General features: G+C 40.0%; 1 protein-coding gene across 3 annotated transcripts in view; it reads right to left on the reverse strand.

Moving 5' to 3' along the window:
* PARD3 (par-3 family cell polarity regulator) overlaps positions 1 to 23,739 on the reverse strand; it is a 551,152-nt gene that overhangs the window by 310,745 nt on the left and 216,668 nt on the right. For all 3 annotated transcript variants that reach the window (XM_082192160.1, XM_082192159.1, XM_082192158.1), the window contains exon 4: positions 11,257 to 11,435. In XM_082192160.1, the coding sequence (XP_082048286.1) occupies positions 11,257 to 11,435 (179 nt within the window). The remainder of the gene's footprint in view (positions 1 to 11,256; positions 11,436 to 23,739) is intronic.

The following is a 23,739-nucleotide window of genomic DNA, read 5'->3' on the forward strand; positions in this document are numbered from 1 at the left end:
TATTAAAATGCACAATGGGGAAACAAGAGACAAAGTAGCAAGTCACGGAAAGGGCCCTCCATAGTGGAAAGGGAGCTGTCTGGAATTTAATAGTCATCCAAAGGCCTTGACAGAAAGCAGCAGGTCAGGTGTGTGGCAGAATATTGCTTCTCGTTCCATTTCCTCTTTGTGTCAAAAACATATCTGCAACTGCTAAGAGCCAACAGCAACTATTTAAATCATCTGATGGTAGTGCAAAGCTAAAGCAAAATCACAGTTGGGAAAAAGAAATATGACTTGACGTGAGGGAAAACCACTTTAAACCATAATTTATTGATGTGACCTTGTCATATGACAGATCCCCGGCTTCTCTGACTGAGCAAATGAGCATTCTTGCAAGGAAGACCGGGCGGATAATGAACTCCCACTACTACATTGATTGGCAATTACCATTTTCTATACATACTTCTACAACAAGGCTACATAATCCGATTCTATGCAAAGAATAAACCTCCAGACAGCTACTTTTAAATTATCTCAGAACAATATTGGGAATCTCAAAGTACACATATGTACTTCAGTTCTACATCTAACTATGGACTACAACCTATTTTTGTAGAAGGTTAGGCCTTTCTGTGTAAGAGCTAAGGTCTAATTCCCACTGAGCTGTACCACATAAAGATGTAGGAAGATTTCTAATGAGTTCTCTGCATATGAAGCAGCAACATGTAGCTTAAAATAGTACAGCCCTGGCACAAGTTGACCACTCAGTGAGAACTAGGTCTTACCAAATGATTTGTAATCTCAGCACAAGACCTTCTACAGCCTCTAACTTTTGAAAGGGGGGACAACAAATTATAGTTGGCTTGCCAGGAGCCAGGGCAGACAAAAAATGAATCTGGAACCTGGGGACCACCAATGAGCTGTGAATATTGCATTCTGTCCCTTGCTCATGGGCTCTCATGCATGGACTTTTCCATCTCCAACAAGAACTTTCTGCAAGTGTTCTTCTTCTGTTTGTGTGATGAGACAGTGTGGACATGCTAACTAGAGCTTCTCTGTGTTCCAAATTATTTTTCCTACTGGCATATTATTCATATCCCACAGCAGGTAAGTAGGTGGGACTCTGTGTAGGGTTGAGATTATATATGGCAAAGCAAAAACAAGAACAGCTTAGTGCTTTGCCATACAGATCTCATTCTGACAATTATTTGATGTGTAGGTTATAAACAGCGTTGATGTTTGAACACACAAGTTTTTCATTTGTTATAAATGCTGTTTTCCTGGGCTATATGTTTGTCACAGGTCAAGAGGAGCAGACAGGAGGAAGGGATGTCCAGGCAGGATTTTTGGTTCTGGATTTTCAAAGGGCGTTAGGAACAGTCTTCTACCAGCTGTTTATCCAGAACCATATTATTTGCTCTGCTGCATGGATATTTCCACTAAAATTGTGAACAACGGATTACCAGGATGGTGCAACTATGCAGGTTCCCCAACAGAGCTTAACCATGAGCCTTGGCTCAGATGGCATACTCAGTCAAAACTTGGCTTAGTTCAGTGTGACACAAGATTTCAAAAGACCTGGGAAGGGCAAAGTGGCTGTGAGTAACTCTCTGGGAGCTTGCATGATCATGCAGTCCTGGTTGTTGGAGAACGCGTTGGGGGTGCCCTTGCAGCCCCGAACTCCAAGCGACCTATGGTATGCGCAGCTCTGGAAAAGGCATTTACCTTCTTCTCCAGTGCGCTTCAGTGACATATATCAAATGATATATGCACACTAATCTTCTAGCATAACACAGCAAGAAGTGTGACACATCGTAGAGGTAATCTATATAATTATTTACACACTATATACAGACAAAGGAGTCATGGTGTCTTCTCTCTCTCGCTCTGAGAGGGAAACAGACAGAAGTAAAAGCAAAAGTACAGTACAATAGTACATACAGCGGAAGAGATAAGACTGTCTTCCGTTCCCACACTCTTCCTAGCAAAGAGAGACAGACAGTCAGTCAGACAGACAGACAGACTCTTTTCATCATGCTATCAGCAGGTTTCCCCTAACATACAGGTGAGAATAGTCGAAGGACCAATATGCAGTTAAACAACAACAACTCCCACCCCAGCAATTTTCATCATGACCTTTGAGACAAAGGCCACTTTGGAGAAATTCTCTTTACTCAGCATGTCAGGCACATGTTTCAAGGCTTCCTCTATAATGGGGACATAGAGACTAATTGTGTCAGTCAGCGAGTGACTTGTTACAAGTGTTTGTATATATTAAATGAGACGGACACCATTGCTTGGCAGTCTCTATTCCCCTCTGGGTAGATTCAGTTTATTTTATCATTCTACAGTGCAATTTAACACTCTGCCTATTTCCAGATGATTTTAGAGCCATGACCTTGTAAACTAAAGCAGACAGGACAGGTGATGTCCCCACGACATACATAACAGAGGGGCCAGCTCCAATGGCACAATATCAGGGATCTATTAGTCTTTTATGTAAACTACTGTAAAGATTGTTCCAATACAAAATGGTTAAGGGAGGATGAAACAGGAAGAGTATTTTAAAAATAATAATTTATTTATAATAATTAGGGAGTCAAGAGGGGGAGAATGCATTTATCTCAGATCATTTGATGAAAAGAAGGACCAGAAAATTTGCATTCTGAGAAAGACATTGGGGAAAAATGACCACTTGTTACCCATCCTGATTATCAAAACCCTTTCAAAACTGCCTGCCTCTGCAGCTCTATGAGTAAAACTAATCTCTTACGCATAAAGAGTAGAGGATTAGATAGCAATGCTGTGAGAAGATAGCAGACCCTTTCATAAACCAGTGCTGTATTTTAATTCCAATGCCCTTACACTCATGAAAAGCTCACCATCCCAGGTTAAATGTGTTTCCCTGATACTTTTGAATGATAAACTGACTAAAGCCAAAAAGTTTTACAGAAAAGGCAATTATTAAGGTCAGTGGTGATAAATGGCTCTTCCACTAAGCAACCAATATTCTGCTTCGACAGTCGGCAGTGGAGAATCTGAACCATACCTGAAGAATAAAGTAAAAGTCAAAATGCCGCAGTCATTTTATCTTGTTTACAAAGGAACCATCACAAATGAGATGCTGCTTGGCTTTGTATGTGCACATGCAAAACCAAAAACTCTCAACTTAAGTACAGTTCACATTGTTATTTCTCAGGCCCCAAGAGCTCTGATGAATTCCATTCCCACCCCCCAATTCACTCTCCACTCATTAATCTCACAGTAAAATCTCAATAAAGATAATGCAAAACAAACAAAACAGCATATGGTGATTGATGTAGTGTAATTACAATGCACGAGCTGGGCTTTAATCCTGCTGGTAGTTTAATAAGACCAAAAAAATGAAGAGACACAAAACTGTTTGTTTCCCCCAGGTGCATTTTAAAGAGGAAAAACTACCATATACCACAAGAAATACTGCCTACTTATGTAGACAATAATTCAAAATAATCCATCTGCATTATATCTGCTCTGCAAATCCTAGTCAGTCAAGATGAAACTCACCAAAGAATCAATTCCAACTTCTTTCTCAGTATTCATTATGATCACATTATGCTTCTAAAAACCCTGTGGCAGCATTTACCCCTTATGCTCAAACCAGGGCTTAGCAATACATGGCCAAGCCACCATAAGCCTGTGTGAAGTACTACACTTGGACACTTCCTGTCCCACCTTTTTCTCCAAGGAGCTCACAGTTGCACATGTTTCCGCCCCTCCGCATTTTAATCCTACCAACTCAGCGAGGTGGGTTGGGTAGGTTAGGCTAAGAGGCAGTGGCTGGCCAAAAGCTCACGCAGTGACCTTCATGCCCAAGTGGAGATTTGAACCCTGGTCTCCCACGTCGTGGTCTGACACTAACCACTATACCACACTGGCACTGTTTGATGAGCATTCCAGGAATTCTGCCCACTAGATCTTGCTTAAAATGCTGTTTAAATTTTATGTATTTCTAAGTAACTTTGGAATATTTTCTTGGTAAAAGGCAACAAATAAATGTCACAACGGCCAAGTTCTAGTTCAGGGTGGGGAGCTTTTCACCCTCCAGATGTTTCTGGTCTACACCACCCATCAGACTCAGCAGGCAAGCATGGCCAGTGGGAATATGGGAGTTGCAATTCAGCAGTATGGGGAAGGCAAAAGGTTCCCCACCCATGTTCTATTCCTTACTTTTAAGAATCCTATCATTTTAAGATCAGTGGGCAACTCCTTTTTCTAAAAGGGCAAATAGAAATTTTAATCCTCTTCATCAACTGCCACTTCTATTGGCATAATGGTGGTAAGAGAGAAACAACAGCAGAAATTCATTCTGCCCCAAAAGGGCCACTCTGTGGCACAGGAAGGTGTGTAAATTCATGCTCTCTCTCGTTCACTCTCTCTCTCTCTCTCTCTCTGTGTGTGTGTGTGTGTGTGTGCTTCCTATCTATCCAGTTCTTGGTACATGAATGCCTAGCAGGCCAATTTACTTGCTGACAGGGACAGTAGTTATATATCACACTAGCTTTCAAAAAACAGTTATCAATCATGGGGGAAATGCGTAAGTCCTAATGGGAAAATCACTGGGAACTAAAAACTTCTTTCCATTTTGAAAAACAGCAATGTTGAAATTCATTCTTACACAGTAAATAGGATTTTAGTTTCATTCCACTACCATCCCATGCCCCCCCAAAACATTAGCTGCTAAAACATAAAAATAATGAATCCCTACACACCAAGTAATAAGATAATAAACTCTCTCTTTCGCACACATGCTCTTTTAATTTTATTTTTATGTCTGTTTTGGTACATTTGGCTTTGAGTATATTATCCCCACATGAAAAGCAGACATTAGACTATCAAGTCCAAAAGATTTTATTTATATATAGAAGTGTGTATATATACCTACTGTATATATCTTTCATTTCCCAACATTTGCTAGCTGTGTTAATTGCTTTAAAAATTAAGCAATTATGACACATTTTCTAACTCCTTAAAAAGTACAGCTCCCCTTCTCATTTGACAAGGACTTAAAAACATTAAAGTCTGTCAACAGAGTAAATTAAAGTTAGGTTTGATTTACCCTTCATATTTCCAAACTTATTAAATTGCAGATTTAGAATTTAGTCTGAAAAGTTAATTTATGTGCAAACATCTTAATGTTTTGATTCCAGAAGTGTATCCAAAATAGGCAGTTGCCACAAAGACAACAGTATCTGTATCACCTTAAAGGCTAACTAGTATACAGCATGAGCTCTCATAGGCAAGAGGCTCTATGTCCATTGACATTTTAAAAGATTCAGCAGCTTTTCAGAATGGATTTGGGTTCTGGGTGATGTTTAGAATTAAAAACAAGAGTCATTTCTCCTTCTGTCAGCTCCATAACTATGACAAACTGCTGCATGGTGCAATCATACATTATGGCCTGGATCCAAAGAACTATGTGGCTATTTCTGCATTTTCAATGGAGCTTTGGATTTGCATTTCTTGATGGCCCCAAGACAGGACCCCTTGGAAATAGAGTCCTCTGATAACTGTAGTTCTGTGGGTGCATGGACACCAGAATATCCCCTAAACCCCAGTGAAAAACATCTACTGCCTATGTTGACTCACCCACAGACTCCTTAGGGGATCCTGAGAGCCCTGAGAAGGGAATTATATATCTGGAAACCCCATTACTCTGAAGGATCCCACAGTGGCAGAAGTTACCAACCCGTTAGGAGGAAGTACCCAGGGAGTGGGGCTACCAATCTGAGACCACATAGTCCTGCTATAAACCACAGTCACTTAGTTTAGGACCTTGCTGACAAAACTTTGGCTTGCTTTGCAGAAGCACTATCCATGGTCCTGAACGACCTTGGTCTCCCGCCAAGATAACTGTGCCTCTGGAACTAGAACCTTCTGACGCCCACCCCTTGCTTTGGCCATCACCTCTCAATTCCTACTGCAGACTTTTTTGAAACCGACAGGAATTTAAAAAGTGATTTGTTATATGGCATGGTCTGCTGCTGAGAGGTCAAAGTCCCACAACGCACACCTGTATGCCTTTGGATGTCTCATTAAATGTCTGAACCTGTTTAACATTTGTTTGTTTTTTAAGTAGCCCATCAGGATCAGGACAAAAATGCAGAGAGAGAAGAGGCTAACCCTGCCCTCTCACATTCATGAAAAGCTCTCTTTCTATACACACACTTGCTGTCATCATTTCCATTCCTTAAGTCAGTCTGTATTCCTAGATATGAAATAAGGCTACTCTCTGATCTAATCCAGCAGACCTACATCTAATATTCTGTTATGCGGTGTGTCAAAGCTCAGCTGGGATGGAAGGGAAGTAAGTACACACTGAACAGTTAAAGAAGCAAAAATATTGGAGTTACTAACTGGAGTCTGTAAAATGTGACTGCTTCGTGGAAGGTATGGACCCTCACAGTACTGTGTATCTAGGTAAATTTTAAGGGAGTGAAACTCTGTGTTACATAATTTAAAATGCATATATTCAAATATATACATTTAAGGTGAGAACTAATTGCCTCCACATTTGCATTCACAATCAAGAGAAAGTAAAATGCAGGTGACAAGTAACTACTGTAGATAGTTGAGTATCAGGTGTTAGGCAGAAAGACGGCATATTTTCTACTTATAAAGCTCACCACATATGATGCAAATAATGTGAAAGGCAAATAGTTTTTAAAGAAGGGAGACACTGTTGGTCACACATAGAAAAAAAACCCAGTGTGTTTTTCTAGAAAAAGAAGTGCCGGAACTCATTATAAACCCCTCCCTTGTTCTCTTATAATGGTAATGGTGCCCACCTGACAGGTGCCGGAACTGAGGTCTTCTGAATTCCAGCTGAAAAAAAGTCCTGCAAAAACCTGACTATAAAATGGTCATGTCTTTTTGGAAGAAGACTTGAATGAATATATGAGGACTGCATGATCAGTTAACTAAAGATGCCCTCCAGATGTTTTGGACTACAACTCCCATCATGTCCAAAACATCTGGAAAGCATCTACTTGCAGAAGGTTTAACTAAATAAATGGCATTCCAAAGCTAACAGTAATTGCCTGGCATCCAAAATGATAATACTAGCTAGTATCTGAAGAACAGCCTATTTATTTATTACCTGTGAGATTTATCATCACCCCTTTGATCAAAATAGTGCAGGGGTGACATCCATTGGGTTACACGAGCAGTTCTCAAACTTCTCTCCTCTGCACACCACATGGAGCACTTTAAAGTTGCTGAGGAACTTCGCAGACTACTTTTTTTGTTCTACAAAGTATATCAGCAACTCATATTTTAATGCCCCTAGACTTGCCTTTCTATGTGGTGAAGCAAAATAATTTTTTTAAAAAAAATTCTTCAGTGTTGATATCAAAAACATTCACTCTAGATAAGAGCCTGGTTAGTCTGTTCAATAATCTGGTCCTAATTTAACCAATTAAATACAGACATCCTTGACTATTCAACAATCTTCCTGTGGATGATCTAAACAGAGCTCACAGACCACACTTTAAAACCTCTGAGTTATTGTATTTCAACCTCTTTACCCTATGAGGTAGGTTGGGCTGGGAGGGTAAGGCTTACATATGGTTGTGTAGCAAGCATCGTAAGTGAATGCCCCAAATGGGTATCAAAGTTTCTGGCTATTACAACATATCTGCATATTACTTGCGCCGGATTTCCACTGGTCTTTTCAGGTTAGATTATGCTAGCAACAGATGTTAACATACAGGGAACCATTTAACAGTATGTGTGCCACACAGTGGTTTTTTGCTAAAATAATAATGATGAGATGTTGGTACCCAATGCAGACTTCACATGCCCAAACCTACAGATAGCAGAATCAAATGCCCTGCTCCTCACCTCTTAGACAGGGATTTAGTTTGGGTGCACAAAGGGGTTCCCTGCAGGGAATTCCATTACTCTTCCAATGCAGAAAGCCTGTAGATAGCAGCCCGAACCATCAGGTGATGCACAGGAAGTTCAGTCCTGCTTGCTATCTCCCCAACCCCCATGTGTGACAGGTGAGCAAGACCACCCACCTGTTGTTCACATGGCATCATTATGATATCAGATGATTGACAAGTGGGCTCATTCTGGCCACTCATCAAAAATTGGCTCATGTGGCCGAAGCAGATAATAATCTCTACCACTAAACCAAAAAAGGTTCCCCATCCCTCTTAAAAAAGGTGCCAGCACTTCATACCAAAGTGTACCATCAGAAATGTATATCCAGCTCTGTGAACCACAAAGATATCCTATCAACAAGTCCATCTGATGTCATCCCCACCTGCTGCTATTCCAACAACTGGTACTAGGTCACTTCAGCCCTCATGCCAACTTTCTCAAATCAACTGCTCTGTGAGGAGGTGGAAAGAAGCAAACCAAATACAACTTTATCTGCCACTGATTCAACAAGTGTTCTTCCCTACTACAACAGGTTTAGAAGCAATGGGCGGGGGTTAAAAATGAGTTCCAGAATGTTTGCCTTTTTGGCCTTTTGTTTATTGTCTGAGATTTGGGGAACTGGAAGATGAATGGAACTCCAACAAAGAGTACATTATAAGAAAGCTGTAACTGGGGGAAAAAAGAACTAATGGGAAAGTTGAATTGGAGGAGAAAACAGAATAAGGACAAGACAATAATAGAAAGTGGAGCAATTTATTATTTTAATGTGCCCTCCTTTGTCTCCTAAAGTCATCCAAATGGTGAATCAAATTGTGAATAATTTATTTTTATTGAACAAAACTGTATATACTGCTTACTCAAACAAAGATCTGTAAGCAGTTTATTGCTAGAAGGCAGGCTGAATGGAGAAGGTAGGACACCTAAGTATTATAAAAATTAAATCTCTGGGTTGATAAAAGAGCATTTTCAGAGTGTTTGTAAAGTTCCAGACATTACTCAAAAAGTAATGCATAATGTGTTTCGCCTGCAGAATTGATTTCTATAACCAAGCTTTGAAAATGAAACATATCAAACTATTTTTTAAAATAAAATAAAGTACTCTCACAGACAGAATTAGGTCAGAATAAGGAGAGCAGGGGAACTAAAAAACAACCAAAGAAAGGCCTTTCAAGTCCTCTGTTTAAGAATAAAGGTATATAAGAAAACAAGCTTCCTGCTGCTTTCTTTAATTACCAGTATTATTGCTCATGTGGAGATATTGAATTCAGAGAATATGTGCAGGAGAGGAAAATATCACAAATTATGAATCAGACTGTCTGGAAGTACTTTGCCACTTTTGCTTGTGAAGCGCACAGATCTATAAGGAAATATGGGGAAATGTTTGGTGCTACAACAACGTGGCAGAACAGCAAGGGCTACACTGGATGCATAATAGAACTGGGAGGAACCTAAATTTGTTGCAAAAGCAATCATTTTAGTTTCAAATAATATGCCTTAACAGCACACAATCAAATCCTGCAACCCTAATAATCTGGCTACTCACTGACTGAAAACAAAATCTTGGGCAAGATGGATTCACAGATTCCTAGAAGAAAAAACTGGATCAGTCCAGCATCATATTATCACAGTAATCAACCAGATGATTGCAGGAGTTCTTACTGTGAGAAAGATCTTCCTGCTGTTTAGTTGGAATCTCCTTTCTTGTAACTTGAATACTTTGGTTTAGTTCCTAGCCTCCGGAGCAGGAGACAGCCCTTTAGATACTTGAAGATGGCTATCATATCTCCTCTCAGTCTCCTCTTTTCCAACCTAAATATTCCCTCAACCATTCCTCATAAGGTTTGGTTTCCAGACTCTTGATCATCTTGGGCACCCTTCTCTTCACACGTTCCAGCTTGTCACTATTGTTCTTAAATTGTACACAGTACTCCAGGTGTGCTCCTGACCAAGGCAGAATAAAGTGGAACTTTTACTTCCCTTGATCAGGAAACTGCTTCTATTGATGTAGCTTACAATAGCATTCATTTGTTTTGATGCTGCATCACACTTTTGACTCATGTTAAGCTTGTGGTCTACTAAGGTACCTAGATCCTTTTCACATGTACTAATGGCTAGCCAGGTGTCCATGTCCCCCCGCCCATCTTATATTTCTGTTGCTGGTTCTTCCTGCCTAAGTGTAGAATCTTACATTTGTCCCTATTGAAATTCATGTTGCTAGTTTGGACCCAGTTCTCCAATTTGTTAAGGTCATACTGAATCCCAATTCTGTCTTCAGTGGAATTGGCCACCCCTCTCAGTTTGGTAAAGGTAAAGGACCCCTGACAGTTAAGTCCAATCGCGAACAACGCTGGGGTTGTGGTGCTCATTTCACAGTTTTTCCAGGTCATGTGGCCAGCGTGACTAAGCCACTTTTGGTGAAACCAGAGCAGTGCACGGAAATGCCGTTTACCTTCCTGCCAGATAGGTACCTATTTATCTACTTGCACTTTGACATGCTTTCAAACTGCTAGGTTGGCAGGAACTGGGACCGAACAACGGGGGCTCACTCCTTCGCGGGGATTTGAACCGCCGACCTTCCAATCGGCAAGCCCAAGGCTCAGTGGCTTACACCACAGCGCCAGTTTGGTATTACCTGCAAATTTCATGAACATCCTCTAAATACCTTCATCCAAGTAGTTTATAAAGATGTTGAACAACAATGGGCCTGGACAGAACCCTGTGGCTCCCCACTTGTCATTTTCCCTCCAGATGATGAGAAATAGCTAGTGAGCACTCTTTGGGTTTGGTCTGTCAACTGTCTACAAATCTGCCTAACAAATACTTCATCCAGTCCATATTTTACCAGCTTCATTCATTTTACCAGTCTCATTCAGTGTGAGAACTGGGGGAGAAGTGCTGTGGGGACTTTTAGCAGTGTACACCAAGCACACGGCTTGTTCACATTAAACCCACATTAAACTATAGTTTAATGAGATGAGTAAACTGGGTTAGAATATTTTGTCATTTCCTTCTAATGGAAGGGCCAGTGCATGTGCACAATTCAAGGATGTATGTAGGGAGTAAAAAAAATTATAATGTGTAAAAGTGTTTGTAGTAATGTTACTTGTGCAACACCACAGTCAACTTGGTTGACAGAACATCATGAACTAAGCCTGTGTGTATTTTATATATAGTTCTTAAGGCCAATTTAAAATTTAAACAACTTTAAAACGAATTTTAAATTTAGCTTCAAAGTTTTAGTTGTTGTTTTTAATGTTTCTTGAAGTTTGGGTTTCCAAATAAAGCAATAATGCTGAGCCATTGTGTAGTGTCTTCTTCAAATGTTTGTGATGGGGGAAAATATAGTACCTTTCTTTCATGACTCCTTGGGCCACCAGTTGTATTTTGCTTGAGGAAGCCTGCTGTTGTGGACCATCTGGTGGGGTTTTTCCGTGAAGGCTCTTCTGCAGTAAAATTGTTCTCACTGACTGATGTTGAGAGACCAACTAACGCAGGATCACTACTGCGGCGTACATGAAGAGGCATATCTGAAAAGATAAAAAGGACACAAAAATAATATGTAGCTCACGTCCTTAATCTTTCTGCAGTAAGTGTGGAAATTATAAACACACTCACTGAGTATATCCCAAACCAGCATGATGATATGGACTCCAGTGAGTTATCTGCCACAATCAACTGACATAACAGAAGGACAACTTGTATTAAGCATCCATGATGGATGCCTATCCAGCTTTCTTTGAAGCAGCAAGATGAAATTCTGTTTCTTTCCCATACCAATCATTATCAAGTCTCAACAGCCCTTCTAGTGAAGATACCATAAATATATCCTTTCCTTGTAAGTAATGATTAATAGCATAATTTATCTGGAATACTGTGAAGATCCTGAGTAATCCTTTCTCTCCCTTCAAAACAAAACAAACACCACACAGTCCAGACTTCCATGCCATTTTGCTAGCACACAGAGGACCTGCTTCCTACCAGAGGCTATCAATATAGGGGACGCGAAGATACTGTGTCCCTTCTCCCCCATGAATTTATTGCAACACTACCCAAACTGAACATATAAAACAAGCCGTAGATGCTAGAAATATTAAATTAAATTAAAGAAATATTAAATTAAATTAAATATTAAATTTCTTGTTTGTAGATGAAGGGTATCATCAAGAACATTTGCATACTAACAGACAGTGGCCTCTTTCATATGATCGCATAAGCAGCATTTAGGTGACTGAAAATGAATCGCAGTACAGCTCACATGTTCTCCCTCCTCTTTCAACAGGAAAGCATCTGTTTTCACTTCAGAGCAAATCACAGCTCCACACTGCATATCAACTTGGTGAACTGTGGTTTGTTCTGACCTAGAGATGGGTAACCTGTACCCCTCAGAGGGATTGTTGGACTTCAGCTCCCATCAGCCTCAGCTAGCTTACCCAGTTATGAAGGATAACAGAAGTCTAACAATACTGGGAGAACCACACATTCTTAATCCCTGTTTTATTAAAATTTAGTTTAAACTAACCCAGATTATACTCTGGTTTTATGTTCTGGCTTGTTAACTAGTTTTGACACTGCACAGGTTGCTGACACTTATATATTTGATGGAGGAGGAGGCTTTTCCTATACAGGAGCAACAGCTGACCAGCCTATTCTTCACGCTCCTTTTATACATTGCTCCTTTTTATGCATTTAGATATCTTGATCAAGATTGAAAGACTTGTTGTGGTTGGCACAGAACCAAAAGAGCACCACGGTTCCAAACATAAAGGTTTATATAGTTTAAGGATATTGCTATGTTGAATATTTGTTTAGCAGCATGATTTCCTGCCTTTAAACCTCTTTGGCATCAAGCAGTACCCAAGAGAACCCCAAAGCAGCAAGTTCTCAAGCATGGTATTCGGGAAACAGGAAAAATAAGTAAAAATGAAAAATGCATTTTATTTTCATTAGGCTATCTATTTTCCCTGTTTAAATACCACACATTTTTATTACATTCCAATACGCTCAACAAAGAAAACACACTGGAAGAGATATGTTCGCTACTAATGAGGCAAAATGTAATATAAAAACAAAGCAAAAATAATTAGAAACATATATCAAGAAGAATCTATTATTTCTTACATAATAATAGTACACAGTTTATGTGCTTCAGTGAGGCTTTCAAGCATATTAAGCAGTCTTACAAATTGCCAGGGCCAAATTCAGACCTTAAGTCTATGTTCTCAAACCCAGCTGATGGAATTGGGGGAATAGGCTGAGGCTAGCATGTAAAAAAAACAACAACCCACCATGACAGCTTTTGGCAGCAAATATAGTAAGATTATCTGCGGCATGAAAAATGAGCGACTAGAATTTTGACCAATCTTATTTATATATATTTTTCTCACTGGAGAATTTTGACCAATCAAAATACACACACACACACACACACACACACACACACATTCTTACTAGGAAGCCCCAAACACTAAGATGTATAGAAGGTGCTCCAACTTCCTGATAATTGTGGCTGATGTGTGGTTGACCACTCATTTTCTAGCTCTATCATCTTATTTTCAGAAGGGATGGCCAGAACTGAGCACAATAACACATGTTATACCATACAAGCCATTTTACTTCCAATATTTTCTCTAATAATCCCAGACACAGAATTGGCCCTTTTCACTGCTGCTGCTTACTGAGCTGACATATCCTTTGAGCTATCCACCATTGCCAGATCTCTTTCCTGGATAGTCAAAAGTCTAAGACAGCATATATGCTTTAATTAGGAGTTTGTAGAGAGATCCACACTTCAAAGCCAATCTAAGTTTGCATCCTCCAAGCGCTCTCTCTCTCTCTCTCTCTCTCTGTGTGTGTGTAGTTGTATGAGAAGGGATTCCCAAATTTTAATATGTATCAGAAGAAATCAAAAATAATGAAGCCAGTAATAATACATTCACTGATTAGTTTGCAATTTCCAAAATCTCATCATAAATTCCTCAACCCAGAAGTCAGTATAATGAGATGCCTAAATACTACTTCTATGCTTCTTTTCATGTGCCCCTTCCCCCTCCCAAAAGATTTACATGCAGGGCTAATGAGAAGACATGACATGAAACCTCAGTCTACTGCCAGCATGAAGTCTTTCCACAGGATGAATCTATATTCAAATGTCAATGATTAGTGCTAATATCCATACTTTACCAACAAAAGTCAATCAGGATGCCTAATTGCTTAAACATATCCAAAATGCATTTCAGCATTAAAAAAAGGGGGGGGGAGTATTAACATTAGCATTTGCTTAAGGCCAGAATCAGAGATACATGTACAAAATACGCAAAATACTCCACCAAAACTGATCTGACATATTCATCTCATCCAGCCTCTAATTAATCACCAGCATTGTTTTGCTTTGTAGTCATTAAGCTCACCTCCCTCTCCCAACCACATACAAGTCCCCCTAACCCACCTGGGACAACATACAAATAAGAATGGAACTGTGAACATTTTTTCCTAATATAAGTTTGTTAGGTATAATGTCCTAGTTTACTTAATTTAGAGATTTCAGAATTATATCCCTGTTAGAAAAATCAAAGGGAAAAGAGCTTAAATAATTAAAACACCAGACGAAAGCACGTGTAGGCCCAGTGCGATGTCACAAATTCCTGGATGATGGCAGATAGTGTTTGATGTCTAATGTTGCTTTGAAGAGTGGATAAATCAGCAATGAACTCTAATCACAAGGCTTCAAATTCTCTGTGGCACTAATGCACTGTAAATATTGATTTGCTTCTGGAGCTAAGGTGCATTTTAAATAAGCGCTAGAAATAGGAAATCTAACAACACACTGTACAATAATTTTTTACGAAGTCAAAGAAGCAGAGGAGAGAAATATCATAAAGATGTGCAGAAACCTAAGTACCGTATTTTTCGCTCTATAGGATGCACCAGACGATAGGATGCACCTAGTTTGGTGGGGAGGAAACAAGAAAAAAAAATCTGAATCCCAGAAGCCAGAACAGCAAGAGGGATCTGGCTTCTGGGATAGCCTCTTGCAGTTCTGGCTTCTGGGATAGCCGCTGGGATAGCTGGTCTAGCTTTGCATGAAGCCTTTGCAGGGCACGGGGAGCCTTCATCCCCGTGCCCTGCAGAGGCTTCGCGGGCCTATCCAAAAGCCAGAATAGCTAGAGGGAGCGCTGCACAGCGCTCCCTCTAGCTGTTCTAGCTTCATGCGAAGCCTCCCCAGGGCAGTGGGGTGCCTTCATCCCCGTGCCCTGCGGAGGCTTCTGGGACAGCCCACGAAGCCACCGGAGGGCAGTGGGATGAAGGCACCTTGCTGCCCTGGGGAGGCTTTCTGCAGCTAACCCCGAAGCTAGAATAGCGAGACGGAGCGCTGCGCAGCACTCCCTCTCCCTGTTCTGGCTTCTTGCTTAGCCGCGCAGCCTGCATTTGCTCCATAAGACGCACACACATTTTCCCTTACTTTTTAGGAGGGAAAAGGTGTGTCTTATAGAGCGAAAAATACGGTAGCTACGAAAACATATTTATTGCTAGCAACTCAACAGTATTTAGATAAACGAAATATGAGAAGGAAATTTTGTGTGCCTGAACAGAAGAGCAGGTTTCTGATTAAGTAAGCTATTACCCGTGGTTAAAACCTCAAAGGATAATAGGATTTGCAAGATAACAAAGTGGAGATAGTGACTAGAAATAATTTCACAGTACCAAGTTGAATGGTAGTAATAAGAAGTGTGCTTTTGCATGAACATGCATCTACCTTCCAGTACTTGTGGTGGGTTGAACTGAATTCTATCTTGGAAAATAAATCCCGTTTGACCTCAGCTGAACTACTACTAACACTTCCTTCCCCATTTCTACGCTTCATTGTAATTATCTTATACTTCTTATATTCTGCCATTATATCTTGCCCTTATCAGAGCCAAGGGAGATGAACAACAACGGTACAGCAGTAAAACAAAGTAAAAGCACAACAAAGTACTGCAGAAAGAAACCACATTTATATTATACAAATCTGAGTACAAATGATATATCATCGAGGGCCACAAACCTGTCAGGACAAATAGGTCTCAAGTTGCTATCAGAATGCATATAACAGGTGAGACAGTATGATCTCAGTAGGGAGGAACCCAGAAAAACTCTGCCATATGGAATAGTGAGGATGCAGTGGAGACAGCAAAGTGCATGTGCTGTATACCTAATTCTTAATCCTGGCAATTACCTATAGATACTAGAGTTAGGTGCTATGGAAATGTTCAGAGAAAAGTGTCAAAGATCTGTTTGTTTGTTTGTTTGTTTAAGTTGAAGCATGCGGCAGAATGCTTTACAAATAAAGAAATAGATGGATGGGCAAACACTTCCATAAGGATGCCACTTAATTTGGTATACTCTCAATGAAAGAGCACTAACTTCACTATTTTTTAGTAGAAATGGAAGAAATGTTCTTAAGGTGAGCAACAGAATTTAATCCTAAATGTCCAAATTCAACAATGTTTTTGGCTTGGCTAAGCCACAACATATAGATCCCAACCACCTCTTTATAAGCCTTTCTTGCTTTGCCTCAGCTGCCAAATATTCAACAGCTGAATTTGCAGGCATTTAGCTGGTTTGTCTTCTCTGCCCACCACTCCTCATTTCAAATTTCAGCCATATAACTCTGACAACCAAGCAAATCAAATTCCATGCAACAGCAGTTTCCTAGGTAACCAAGCACAGATACCAACTGTGCAAAGGAAAAGCATGAATAACCTGCAGTGTCCGACCAGGGTGTTAAACAAAACAGGTATATATAAATCGCTGAGAACACTGTTGATGTTGATGCTGGCCATTCTACAGTGCATAACATTTGGGGTTTTATCCATTCATACTTCTCAATATACCCTAGTCCTAACCATCCACAAATGCAACTATTGCTAATGGCGATGTTTGGTTTGATGTCAGAACACATAAGCTATAGACACAAATTTTGGCACCCTCTAGGCAGGATTGGGAAACCTGTGGCACTCTGGGTGTTGCTGGACTGCAACTCTCATAACCCCTGAGTCATTGGCCATGCTGGCTGGGGCTGATGGGAGCTGGAATATGACAAATTCTGGTGGTCCAGAGCCTCCTTGTCCCTACAACACCCATGAATCCAGCTGAAGTATGCAGGATCCTTCCTCCCAACACTCCAGCTTGGTTTGGCAACTAAGATCTCTTATATTCAAATCATTGGAAGTTAGTGTTTCAATGGAACAATATTCCTACATCAGACATTTTTGGTTTGCAGTATTTGCCTTTTGATACATTGCTGTATACATAGGTATGTGTAAGAGAGCAGGAGGTAGAAAGAGACATTTAGCAGGACTCCACTACTTAAAAGAATTTAATGCTGTTCTTAACTTTGTCATAGAATTACCCAGATGTTTTAGTTTGCTGGTCTCCATAACATGAATACTGTAAGCCTATTTACCAGATGCAGATGAAAATATATATACTTCACAAACAACACACATTTTAATTTTAGGAGGCCACAAAAAAAGAGATGAGGTTTTTACCTTTTTGGAATATATACCTGTGCAGCATTTAGTCTACAAACCTTCTTTCAAATCTTTTAATAGGAAAAGTATCTACACAACAGATTAAACAAGAGAGCTGCATATGAAAGAAATACAGACATCTCTTAGCCTAGTGAAGTAGCTACTGTAACTCACGTGGGAAAACAATAGATTTAACAGTGCAAGTCTGAAACCCAATAGTTAACATTACAGTTTATAAAAATTCCTGATGCTACAGATACCCCTGTCCAGCCTATTGATTTTTCAATTTGTGTATTCAAATGAAGCTGACATTAGGGGACAGGATTGTACAGATGCAGGGGAATATTCTACTACAGGAAATTTAAAATCAGAGAATGCCTGTATTTCTAAACTGAAAAGAGTGTGAGTGTGAGTCTGTGGGGGAGGGGTGTTTAAACTAGATTAAGAAACACTTTGGAAAAACATTGCTAATCAGAATAGGCAATGCAGGAATAAATGACCAATTCTGACTCAGTATAGGACAACTTTATACATTTACTGTTCCTTTGTATTCATAGGTAAAACACTGGGAATGACATCTCCTCTTGGAAAGTTTAACATCTACCACCACCTCATCATCCTGCAAAGAAGGGCAAGGAGCCTCACCTCACCCACTCTCAATCAAGTCCAGCTAAGCAACAGCCAGGTCACAATTTTAAGAACAGAAGAAACAGCTAATGAGAAGGGAGAAGAGGAGTGCAGGGATTTAAAAAGAATAATAATATAAGTTGTGTGCCTTTGTTGCTCAATTTGATCCTTTTACATGGTTCTGTACGTATTGTGGTATTTTATGCATTGTGACTTGCTGTTATTTTTATTGATCATTGTTTAGTAATTATTTACTGTAATTGCTAAGAGTGAATTTTAAATTATTATTTGCTGGTATTTTGAGAATTAATTTTATTGTGTACTATTATATTCAAATGAATTATTGAATATTACTTTGATATTTTATTTAGTTTAAAGCTTGCAAGCCAACTTGTGTATTGTAATATAGAAAGACAGTATACAAATCAAAAGTAAAATGAAATGAACATAGACTTCTACAAGGCAGCCCTGTTTTGGGAAGTTTTTAATAACTGATGTTTTAATGTATTTTTAATCTTTTGTTGGAAGCCACCCAGAGATGCTAGGGAAACCCAGCCAGATGGGTGGAGTATTAATAATAATAATAATAATAATAATAATAATAAGTTGTTGTTGTTAAACAAGATATAAACGGTATCCCTCAATATATTCCTCAGAGTGGTTGTGAAGCCAAGTAGCTGAAAACCAAACTCTCTCCCCCACATTTTTGACTCCCTACAAATATGCAAAACTGACTGCAAAACAATTAACCCAAAAGGCAAATGCACATAGCAAAAAATGGTGTTTTGAAGAATTTTAAGGATATGATTAATGTGTACTTCCCGCCCCCCTTTCCCAACTGTTTTCTTTTAAAAAAAATTCAGGGTGAGGGGAGGAGAATATTCATTATCTACTAGTCACACTCAACACAGTTTCAGGTCAGAAGCCAAACATTGGGTATCATCTGACAGTTTTAAGCCTGTACAGTAGAGATGGGGAAACTTTCTTTCTACAATTGATTTTGTTTTCATAGAAACCTACTGAAAGGAAATGCCTTAGAAGCCTTAGAAGCCTCACATTTCAGACACCAAAGACCGTTCAGACCCATGCCTAGGGATGTGGGTAGAATGTTAATTTGGTAAGCTAAATTTCACAAAATGTGGGGAGAGTGGCGCCTTACAAATGTGAAATCTGACTATCTGGAAGACAGGGTGAGTCAAATCCTCCCTCTAAACTTTTATCCCAGGACGAATTTCCCCAAACCAGTGTGGTGGGTAAGTGGATTAAAAGATTGAATTTATGTTTGTTATGACCTTAAACAGAAGAATTGCCTTCCTGACTCAAACATTTCATTTTGTTTCCAGCAGTGGCTATGCTGGAAGCTCAGAGATGAGGCATGAAGTAGAAGACATGAAAATACCTACTGAGCCAGACAATCAATGCAGCTCAGTAATATACACATGAGCATTATACATCCTGATGCTCCCAGATGCTGTTGGGCTATAACATTCATCAGCCCTTGCCAGCATGGACAATGGATAGGGATGATGGGTGCTAGTGCCCAAAACATCTGGAAAGCATCAGGTTGGAGAAAGTTAATTTACACTGGCTAGCAGCAGCTCACTCAGCTTGCAGTGCAGAAAGATGGCATGAATTAAATAGAGGATCTCTTGCATGCAACTGAGCTACAGCCTTTCCCTTAGGCCATGAGCCGAGTGGAGAAACTATAAACCAGCCTCCTCCAAGCTGGCACCCTCCATATGTTGTGGACTATAACTCCCACATGCCCCAGCCTCCATGCCCAATGGCCATGTATTATGTGAGGTGTAGTCCACAACATCTGGAGGATACCACGTTGGCTATACATGCCTTGCACCTTCCCCTGGCCTTTATAGTCAGAATCTGGTGCAAAAGATGTATATTTATTCTGAACATGGATGTTTCATTTCTCTTCCTTCACCTCCTTAGACTGCTCAGACCCCTCCCCATCCTCCCAACTATGGCTCCTGCCTTGCGGAAGGCACAAAACCCCACAAATTACTACCCCTTTCCTCTGGTTCAGCCTCTGGCTCTGCTACCTCTTCCATTTGCTCCTCAGAACCCTGCTAGTTCCTGACACATTTGTACACTAACTGGTTTATTATTAGGTCCCAATCTAATCAACTTGGGTAAGTTTGCACTGTGGTTTAACAAGAAGCAAAGATCAGAAAATGTAGTTTGATCTTTACATGTTTCAATGAACCATGGTTTTTAGCTTAACCACAATCTGCTGTTCCTCAATATATAGATAAACTGTGGTTAGCTTAAAGCAAGTAGTGGATGCTTCTGATCTTCTTCTCAAGAGCACACCAGAGGAAAATATAGCTATGAAACTAAGGCTGAAGCAGGCTCATTCATGTAACATTAACATATGGTTTTGCATTATGTTTAAAACACGCCAATGAATGAAGTACCTTGCTAAGATTAAAAAAAAGCTCACCATCGTACAATAGAAAGGAAACAAAATTCTAGTATTGTGCATATCCACACATCTCACTGCTATATAGCATTCATGAATAGGAAATGAATGCACACAGGTTCATAAGTGTTTGACAATTCCTATTCTAAAGAGTTCACTAGAAACTTTTAAGAGGAGAATCTCTAATTCCCTTAAATTACTGATAATGGCCCAAGCAAATGGAGAACAATTATGATGAAAATTGAATGCTACCCAAATTCCAATTTGTTGTGCCTCCTGAATTAATAATTTGTGCGTATTCCTAGTCTCCTGCAGTATAAACTAAATGCTGCCCCAAGCCATTTCTTTATTTATGCAGCTTCCAAATAATGCTCATTATCACTATAATAATCATATCCCCTTGTATCAAGTCTGTATGCACCACTTTGCATTTAATAAACAAACTTAAAATTATTAGTTGCATTTATTATTCAAAACAGTCTTGGTATGGAAATTAGGTAACAAAGTTAATGCCCGGCCCACTAGTACAATCTACAAATTGTACAGAAGTGGCAATAAAATTTGAGTGCATTGGTGGATAGTGAAATCAGATTGTCTGCCATGACAGTCTATCAAGAGTTCTTCTCACTTCAGGGAAAACATGGGATTCTGGTGGTTTTTTGTTTTTGTTTTAAAGGTAGACCATGCAACCATGCAGGTGTGGTATAAATCCCCTGTTTTAAAAGTATTATGTTTACATACATTACTCTTCATAAAAAAAATCTGCCTATTCCTTCAATAGGGGAACAAGGCAGCCTAACAATATGAAAGCCAGGCCCTGTTCCTCCAACCCATAACTACAAGCTGGAGTCAAGGAAATTTTTAGAGAGAAGCAGGGTGGTACCAAGAATGGTGGAAGTACAAATTTGTAAGATAAAAATTTTAAAAAATCTGAAGACTTTGGACGTATGAATAGCCTTACTTTATCAGGCCAAAGGCCCATCTAGCCAGGCAGCCTCTTCTCACAGTGGACAACCAGATGTCAACCGGAAGCCCACAAATAAATACATCAGTGCAACAGAACTCTCCCCACTTGTGATTCCCAGCAATTGGTAAGCAGGGATATTGACTCTAACAGTGGAGGCAGAACATTGTCATTCTGGCTATTAGGCACTGGCAACCTTATCCTCCATGAGTTTGCCTAGTCCACTTTTAAAGTCATTCAAGTTAGTGGCTATCACTACATCCTGAGGGAGTGAATTCCAGTTTAATAATGGGCTGTGTGAAGAACTTTCTTTTGTATGTCCTGAACAGGGAATGAAATGGATGGATAGATAGAAGATTGAATAAAGCAATAGGAGAGACTAGACACTATTGCTGGGACAGTGAAATGATCCACTGCAATAAAGGGTGTATGGGGTGTTAAGAGAGGGGTATTATCTCTGGTGGAGGATTTGCCATCCTCCTTCTGGGGTAGTCTGCCTACCTTTGGTCCCCACCCTGTTCTCAGCTCTCACCTGTGGCTCCTAGAAGCTGTCAGCATGTGATAGTGACCATACCCCAAGAACAGCTTCGACTGGCCAGCAAAACCAGGTGAGGGTCTCAAACCCTCATTCAGTTAGGGACTTCCTCTTCATGCAAAGACAGGCTCTGACAGATTGAGTTACTGACAGGTGGCACTTTTTAGTGCTTTAGTCTCCCACTGAGTTGTCTCTAAACCATTATTATTTGCAGCAGACATACAAATAATCCGTCTTAAATGTGCATTAAGCTTAGAAAACCCCAATTTTCTCACAGACAACTCGCAAATACCATGAAAGGCAAAACTTGTCACATTTATTTTTCTGTGAAATATTCACTTGCATTCTAATTGGGAGTGCCCATGTAAATGACATGAAAAATTGTTTGTAGCCAGCCGTCAACAAGAAAAAAAGGGAGGGTGCCTGGCAGAGGGCAAGGGAAATGCGTAGTTTTTTATGAGTGCATGTCATCCCCTAATAAATACTAATGCTCTGCAGTTGGCCCCCTTGAGTAGAAAAATAATGTTGATGTTGGGGTCTAGAATTGCAGCTTTCAACATGCCCACATAGGAAGCTGCCTTGTAACTGGAGAGGATTATTTATCCGTCTAATTCACTGCTGCCTTTTCTGTATTTAAGTAGCTCTTCTGGGTCTTATGCCCCTGTCTTTCCCATCACTTGCCACCTGAGCCTTTTAACAGGGAATGGCAGGGATTGAATCTAGGACAAAGCATGTACTCTGCCACAAAGCTATGGTCTGTCCTGCTGATGTTATGATGCTTATTGACTGCACATTTTCCTTCATCAGTAATAGATCAGAGTTCTATTAAAAAGCTGTCGTCGTCCCCAGCAGCTTAGACTGAAGGTTAGCTGCTCTGCTTTTGGGACATAGCTTATAATAATAAGAATAATCGGATGCATTCATCTGACCCACCTGCAACAAAACATGTCTCACCTGTATCACTCTTTACAGCCACTGCAGGCGCTGTAACTTTCCAATAGTTTGACTTCGCCCCACAGGCACACTCTTCCATTGTCTCCCGAGACAGATGGATGCCAGCACAGTACAATAAGAACATAAGAAGTGCTAACGCCCATCTAGTCCAGCATCTACCATTGCTCATGGGCACTGATTATTTATTACTTATGTATCCTTGACCCTAAAGTTCCAGAGCAGGTGACAGCAATTTAAAATACAGTTTAAAATTAATTACAATCACAAGAATAGGGCATCCAGAGTAAGGAGGTGGTCAAAGGCCAAGGTAAAGAGGTGGGACTTTAGTATACAATGGTAACTGTATAGTGAAGATGCCAGACTCTTAATAAATATATCACACAGATTATAGCCATGTCTTCATTGCTAGTTGGCCTCCTCCTGTCTCAAGAGACAATGGAGTGTGACTTCGGGTGCATGCCTGGGCAGTGTCTATGGAGGTCTTGGGCTGCACAGATGGCCAGATCCCCCTCTCGGCCTCACTAATGTGGTCCAAAGGAAAGCAGAGCAATATGTTTGTTATAAAATATTACAACAACAACAACAATATGTTTTAATTTATTTAATAAAATTTTGCACCACTTAGAATCATAGAATTGTAGAGTTGGAAGGGACCATGAGGGTCATCTAGTCCAACCCCCTACAACGCAGGAATCTATTTGCCCAACGTGGGGCTCGAACCCACAACCTTGGGTCTCATGCTCTACTGACTGAACTATCCTGCAGGCTCACTTGATTGTTGTTGTTTTTTTTAAAAAAAAAA

This window comes from Podarcis vaucheri (genome assembly GCF_965113315.1).
Source record: "Podarcis vaucheri genome assembly, chromosome: 12".
NCBI classification, from domain to species: Eukaryota; Metazoa; Chordata; class Lepidosauria; order Squamata; family Lacertidae; genus Podarcis; species Podarcis vaucheri.